The sequence below is a fragment of the Columba livia genome, chromosome Z (genome assembly GCF_036013475.1).
Source record: "Columba livia isolate bColLiv1 breed racing homer chromosome Z, bColLiv1.pat.W.v2, whole genome shotgun sequence".
Taxonomy (NCBI): Eukaryota; Metazoa; Chordata; class Aves; order Columbiformes; family Columbidae; genus Columba; species Columba livia.
In genome coordinates this window covers 72,488,497-72,495,737 of record NC_088642.1, presented here as the reverse complement: position 1 = coordinate 72,495,737, position 7,241 = coordinate 72,488,497, and the positions used below count along the sequence as shown (strand labels likewise).

The 7,241-nt window shown below is 42.5% G+C and overlaps 1 protein-coding gene across 1 annotated transcript in view; it reads left to right on the top strand.

Moving 5' to 3' along the window:
• Window positions 1–2,223: 2,223 nt before the first annotated feature.
• Window positions 2,224–7,241, top strand: part of MUSK (muscle associated receptor tyrosine kinase) — a 58,376-nt gene continuing 53,358 nt past the window's right edge. The window contains exons 1-2 of the mRNA XM_065046351.1: window positions 2,224–2,437; window positions 6,694–6,820. Of these exons, the coding sequence (XP_064902423.1) occupies window positions 2,341–2,437; window positions 6,694–6,820 (224 nt within the window). The 5' untranslated portion in view covers window positions 2,224–2,340. The remainder of the gene's footprint in view (window positions 2,438–6,693; window positions 6,821–7,241) is intronic.

The following is a 7,241-nucleotide window of genomic DNA, read 5'->3' as shown; positions in this document are numbered from 1 at the left end:
CTTTGTTAGGAAAAAACTCTCAACAGGCAACAACCAGCAAATTCGTAACTACTGGGTGTAAAAATTAAACAAACATTTTACTTTCATGAGGTAAGCCTGGAAGATGCTTGGAATCAAAGAAAATTCGGTGTAACCATTATTTCATTTCACTGATTTCACTCTACACAGAGGGATCTTTCTGTGGCAGACACAGATGATCACCAGTTTCCCATATATATTGTTTGTTCATTGTGTGACATGTATAGTTGGAGAACAAAATAACTCCAGCTTGTGCACATGTATCCTCTCTACTCCTATTTATAATGTAAATTTACATCCTTTCAGTTTAGAGTAGCATAGCTCACTGTGGCCCTATATAAAAAATTATAAATCAGAGCAAATGGAATGTTCTGAGTAGTGTGGCGATTTTAAAAGTGCAAAGACATTATTAACGTTTAGCAGCCATAGATATCAGTGTCATTTCTAAGTGCTGCAATTGGCAAGTAAAAGGGAAAGATAATTTTTTTTTACTTGTACTGGATAGTACAGTTTCAAAGTCCTCCTAACAGCCCAGACAGGAATCCAGTAATGTAAAGGTCTTTGGTCAAGTCCCTCCATGGAGAGAATTTTACCCTAGAAGACCAAGTTGCATTTCTATGGAGCAGATTAATTGAACGAGATTTGACTTAGAAAAACCCAAATGAAATATTTGTAAGTTCAGCCATAAGTCAGGCTTTCTCTGTTCCCTGGTTGGATTATTGTTGTTTCATTGTTGTCTTGTTGCTTTGCTTTGTTGTTGTTACTAGCTCCAGAATTCTTGGAAGAACACGTTTGCCTTTATTCATCTTCAGAGGAGCAGTTGTCTAGGGATCTTTGCTCCCAATCAGCTATTGCATGTCCACAACGTGACATTGCCTTTATCACACCATGCCAAACCATTGGGATTCACACACGCATAGCTCTGGCCAGCTTTACCCCATTTGCCTGTCAGGGGAAGCTCTGCCAAACTACATATGTTCATTGCAGAGATGACTTTTAAGAAGTGATTGAAACTGAGAGGGTTCAGCAAGTAATGGAAATTCCTGAGATCTCAAAGCACTTTTTACTGTAATATGTTATGACTACACATTCTCTTTTCTCAAACTGTGCCTTTTAGTGTAAAGCTCACATCTGCTCTGCCAATAACATGATGAAAAGTGTCTGGAGTCATGTTCCAGGGGATCATCATCAATGAGATTTTCCCCAGCCTGATTATTTATCTTTTTCTCTTCTGCATATACAGATATTGCCTCCACATCAGCCTTTCCACAGTCGTAAGACTGATTGCAAATGCTCTTCATATATAATAATAAATATTTATGCTAGAAAAACAGAGTGTACAAATGACTTGACATTTTTGAAAAGGATGATGTCATGTAGAGTGCTGTACTAAGATGGGGCAAGACTGGGTTACTCAAGAGACCACCTCAAGTCTGATGCTCCTCTAAAGATTCCTAGAAAATGAGGTCTGATTTTCAGTGTCTTGATTTACGCAGAGACCTGGTGGATAATATTTCTGAGAGATTAATAATGTCAGTACCCAACAGTCTTATTTCCCTACAGCAATGCCTCCACCCATGCCCAAGTCCCCTGGGCTGCTGCTGATGTTGAAATGAAATGATCCTTTTCTCCCAGGGTATAAACATCACTCCTGCTGTGGATATTGACTGTTTTGGGGGGTCTGTTTCCAGGGCGAGGCTCTTTTTTTCTGGTGTGCTGCAGTGGTTTGGAAACACTGACAATCTCTTTGACAAAGAAGGGCACTTTCAGCCCCCAATGCCAACCTCTCCTGCTCCAGCAAATACATCTGGTAAGAAAAGAAATGCTTTCGGCAGGGCAACAGGTGGCATGTTGCAGCCAATCATGAAAAGTTATAATAAGACAGAGGGAGTGCACGCGAGCAAGTGAGAAAGGAGAAAAAATGAAAAAGAGGAGGACTAAGCTGAAGGAAAATCCAGTGGCAAGCATTTTTTCCACTACTGAACTTACACAGTGTTGAAATAAAGGCCTTGTGACTTTGCAGCACTGGGGTTGGGTACTGCCCTGGAAAAACATTTGGTCATTGTAGTCCTCTCTGTTTGCTTAGAAGGAATTCAGAAGGGATTTGCTTTCTCTTGTTTCATGAGCTCCACGCTTTCACACTGACCGAAGTGGATACGCACCACCTGGCCACGTCCGTCACCGCTGCCGGGTGGTAGAATTCCTGATTATACTTAGTTCCCGCAGACCCCACTCCGTCATTAGCAGAGAAGCTCTGCTCACACACCACCCTCCGAAATGGAGCTGGCTGGGAGCTCCACACACCTCGTCTGAAGGAGCTGGATGCCTTCTGGATCAAACATGAACGACCTGCTGAAGGTGCCCCTGGTCCATGTCCTCACCCTGGCAGCCCTCAGCGTGGCCGAGACTCTCCCAAAAGGTTTGCCTGAAGGGGCTTTTTCTGCTGCTTGCTGAGAGAGGTTTTGCAAAGGGGAAGGTGTCTCTGGTAATGGTGGGGTGGGTGGTGCGGTAGTGTTCCCGCCACGTGCAGAAGTGTGCTGCCTTCAGCAGTCACTGCTTTTAGAAAGATAAAAGTGAATAATCTCATATTTGTGCCTGGGACTGAAGGTTCTTTGTCCAGTGAGAGCACATAGTCCCGTTGTAATGGGCAGGGGAAATGTTTGGGTTTAGCCTGGGTGGGATGGACATTTCTCATGTCAAAGGAAGCTTACAGATTTTAATGGCTGGTAGCACCCGTTGCTGGAGAACCCAAGATCTGTGGTGTTCCGCATGCCTGTGTGTGCTTATAAGTATATAAAGATCAAAGAAGAAGTTAATAGCTATGATGTTTTTACAGAGTGTATGTATATAAATACAAATATGCATGGTTTCTATTGCATGTAACATGAAAGTTATTATATCTTCCTCTCTTGTGTGCACACATGCTCACAGACACAGGCACAAACACTTTTAGCCAACATGAGAACTGAAAAAAAAATCTATTTAGAAAAGTCTTTGAGGTACAAAGCACAACAGTGGTCTTCTGGACATACTGTCTCGTAAACCTGTGGACAAAAGGTTTTGCTGCACTATGATTGTCAGAAGCCATTCAAAGCATATCAGAAACTTTGCAGCTTCAGGAAAACAAAACAGAACAAAACCAAAAAAATCAAAAGGAGGATGCCAGTAGTCACATCTTAGGCCAACACTGATGCTCTTGCAGGGCTGTGTTCACACAATTGTTGGTCAGGTTGGCCTCAAAATGGAAAAAAACCACAGTGTCTTCTTTACTAAAAACTTTTGAAATAAAAACTATTGTTTTCCTAAGGCATTAAAATGACTTGATGAATGCTGGTCCTTTTGAAAGTTGTGGTAAGACAGGATTGGAGAGACAAGAAACAGAAACGGAAAAGGGATTGTTTTTTTTCCTGGTGGCATCATGCAGTGAAGAGATACACATCCTTTCCTAAAATGTCACAGGTGACGGAGTTGCTGAGTTTCCTGAGAGAGGCTGAAACATGACTGTAGCCCAGCGGTGCCCTGTAGACATTTTGCAGGATTAGCTGGAGACACGATTGAGTGGTTTTTGACTGGAGGAACTGCAGTGTCTGCAGGTGTCTGCAGTACTGCAGGGCAGACTGGCTCCATTTTCCACTTGGCTTTGTTTGCCTGGCTTGTCTTGTTTCGAAAGTGTGAATCCAAAACCAAAGCCAAGCAACTTGGGAGCTTCTGGTGGGCTGGGGATAGAAGGGGATTTGGCTTTCTGACGGGGCCCTTGGGTCATTCTGCTGTTTCAGGAAACCACAGCTGACACTCAGAGAAATGGCACCTGTGTGGCTTTACAGATATACAAGTTAATTGATTTTCAGTATTATTTAAAGCCACAGAGCTACCTAAAAAAATGTCAGAGAACCCCACTTGATGTGCACAGAAAGGTCTGGGGCCATTTCTATATGCCGATAAGATATGTCTGTACATCTCTTGGATTTTATTTTCCCCATGTTCAATTCTGGTAACGAAGGCAGCAGAAATTTTGATCACTTTCCTGAGGAATCACGTTCTAACACCAACACCTGGGCTTTTTGGATGGCTTTTAGAAGCAGGCAACATCTCAGCCGTTTTGGGGCTCTCTCGCTACCTCACAACAAAATGGCGGCGCGCGCCAGCACTTGCTGTCCCCTGCAGACACCACATGTCCTCCAGCCTTCCGCCTGCTGTCCCCACACAGGAGCAGTGCCCTCACCTCCCTGCTGGCCCAGCGCTCGGTTTAATATTGGAAAGGTAAAAAAGAGCATATGGGAAAGTGACACATTGCTTTTTTTTGCTTTTTGAGGATGTAGAACTTGGGAAGGCAGCTGTGAAAAAAAACCCAAAAAGTTCCCAGTCTGCTTTTACTATAGGTAAAGTGCTATTGGTTTGGACAGTATTTTGTACAAGTATGAGGATTGATTCTGGCCTAAGAACTGTGTGCTGGTTTTCAGAAGGTGCCAGATCAGACCCCATGTGGGCAATATTGCTAAGAATACTTCTCTCACATGTTGAATTAAAGAGATACCGCGAAAGTACTTAACTGTTTCTAGTGAATTTATTCAATACATAAAACTGACAGCCCTTGTTTGCCCAAATAATAAAATACTGTCATTATGCATACTGGCTCTTGGTACAAATCTAGCTCTATTCTTCATAAGATGGCCATGCTTATCGTGACAACACAGTTATAAAACTGGTTGCTTTGAATTTTGGTAACCATAAAAATTTACATTTCTCAGGGTTAAATAAGCATCGTTCCTGAGATCAAGGCATGTAAACAACAGCAATAAAAACATACTATATAAAATTGGATTGTAAAATTCCATTTCAGTCAAACTTAAAGCCATCAAAACCCAACAAACTCTGTCATGAAATAGCAGCGTTCCCTTTGAAGTAGACAGGGTTGCCATTCGTGGCAGTTATTCTCCTAAGACAACCTTCGGTAGCAGAGAAGTTTAGGCTTTATGAAAATTTTCCACTGGCCTGGGATTTGTCTGGGGTACAATGTGGATGGTTACTTCTATTTAGTGTGACCTGAAATGACTCAATAAATTGAAGCCTGATACAATTTGAAGCAGTGATCTTAAACAACGAATCTGACATGGATGTGTTTTAACTTATGCTTAGTTAATAAAATCTGTAGTTCTACCTTGGCTGTAGTTTTAGGATCTTTTTATAAAAGTATCGTCATTACCGCTTATGAAATGTGAAGTCACAGAATTTAGAAATATTACTAAGGTAGATTTGTTCTAATGACATTACAAAAACATTAGAACTTTTACATAAATGTGATAGTGGAAGCTGATCCTCTCTTTCTCTAGCTTAATTGCAGCTGAACTCCAATGACATTCTAATGTTTACTCCCATGTAAACTGAAAAAACATTGAGATAAAAGCTTTCTATTATTCCAAGACACTTAAATGAGAGTATCTTGTATTTTGCCTTCCCCTCCTTTTTTTCTGAGGGAGATGTAAAATTGATGTAGTGTATTTTTTTTGCCTAAATTTAAATCTAATTGTACTGAGGAGATTTAGAAGATATAGTGTGTGCAGGACTGTCCTGTGAAAAGACGCACAGTGAACCAGATACTGCTGCAGTCAGCAAGGAACAGGAAGATTCCCGTGTCTGCTGAACATTTTCGAGGTGGTATGTCAGGAACATGGTATGAAACTAGTTCATCTCAGCACAGCTGTCAATGAAATCCAGTACAACAAATACTGGATGAGTATCCCTCGCAGCCATAGATGAGAAGTCATTCAAGTGTCTTTGGAGGCAATGGCTGCAATGTATACCATGAGCAGGGAAAGCGGTTTGCTAGGTGGAGCCTTTGATCCCTTCCAGCTGTGCTTCAAGACTCTCACCAGGTTGACGGAAAATGTTTCTAAAATGTTTCTAAATATATGTTCAAATAATGCTTGATAACAGGTCTGTGATAATAAACATCAGACACAGCTATGAGACTTCTAACCGTGGTGCTGCTTTGTTAGAAAAGGTGATGAAAAGGTGATGAAAAGGGGATGTGTGTAGTCCACACCACAAATCTGGAAGACCTGGAAGGCCTTTCTGAGCCTGGTTTTGTAAAATATAGTTCTGTATAACAGGACTCTTTCAAAAAGGAGAAATAGTCAAGTGGAACAAATGCAATATTAATGATGAAGAAGCCCAAATCTCATGCACTATGCATTAACAAGGAGGCATTGTGCCCACTCCAGGGGCAGGTCAGCTTGGCTTTGATTTGAGTGCTGTTCCTTGCACTTCCAGCCCATGCAATGCCACCCCCATAGCAGGGGGATAACCTTACCTTTGTCCTTGCTGTATGGCATCCACTCCTGTGCACCTTGTGGGAGAGGACTGTTAGGAACAAGGCACACACTGGGCTTGTTAGATATGCCCCATGCTTGGGTCACTCTGTTTTACACCCTAAAGAGAGCACAAGGGAAAATGCAAAACCTGCAACAAGCAACAGGAGGCTGGAGCTACAAATGCAGAGGTGCCTGTATTACAGTGAACGCATGGAGGGTATGCAAAACACCTCTGTGTTAGGGAAAAAGCCATGGAGTGACCCTCCAAGGACACAGCCGCCTCCACCTAAGGGGTCTGGCCAGCATTCATGCTTCTCTTCAGGAGGCACCAGGAGGTTTTCTCATTTTCTCTTCCTTCACACAGCTCCCTTGATCAGCACGCCTCTGGAAACTGTGGATGCACTGGTAGAGGACGTCGCCAAGTTTGTCTGCGTAGTGGAGTCGTACCCTGAGCCAGAGATTACGTGGACACGTAACAGCATTCCCATCAGGTAGGGAGCAGCCCCAGCCCTCTCCATAATCTCCTGCCAAAATTATCAGTGCTTTTCTTCCTGATAAAGGAGATATCTGGAAACATGCAAAATGGAAGAGGACGAAATGCTGTAATTATATAGAGTCCGTGTTCCTTAGGGAGTGATAGGAACACCTGGGGGTTGCTCTTGCAGATTCACACACTTGAGTTTGGAGATGGTTTCTGCTGCAAGAAATGCAAGGAGCTTGCTTTTCAGCTTCAGACAATGCAATGTTCTCTTCCTCTGTTTATGCATTTACAAAAGAGTCAGATGCTGCATAATATTTAAAAGGAGCATTGCCACACTTGTTGCATGAGTGTCTGTAAGGTGCTTGTAAACTTTGCATGGAAGGGGTTCTAATCCTCTGACCCTGGCCTTGTTGCAGGATGGAGTACTATAT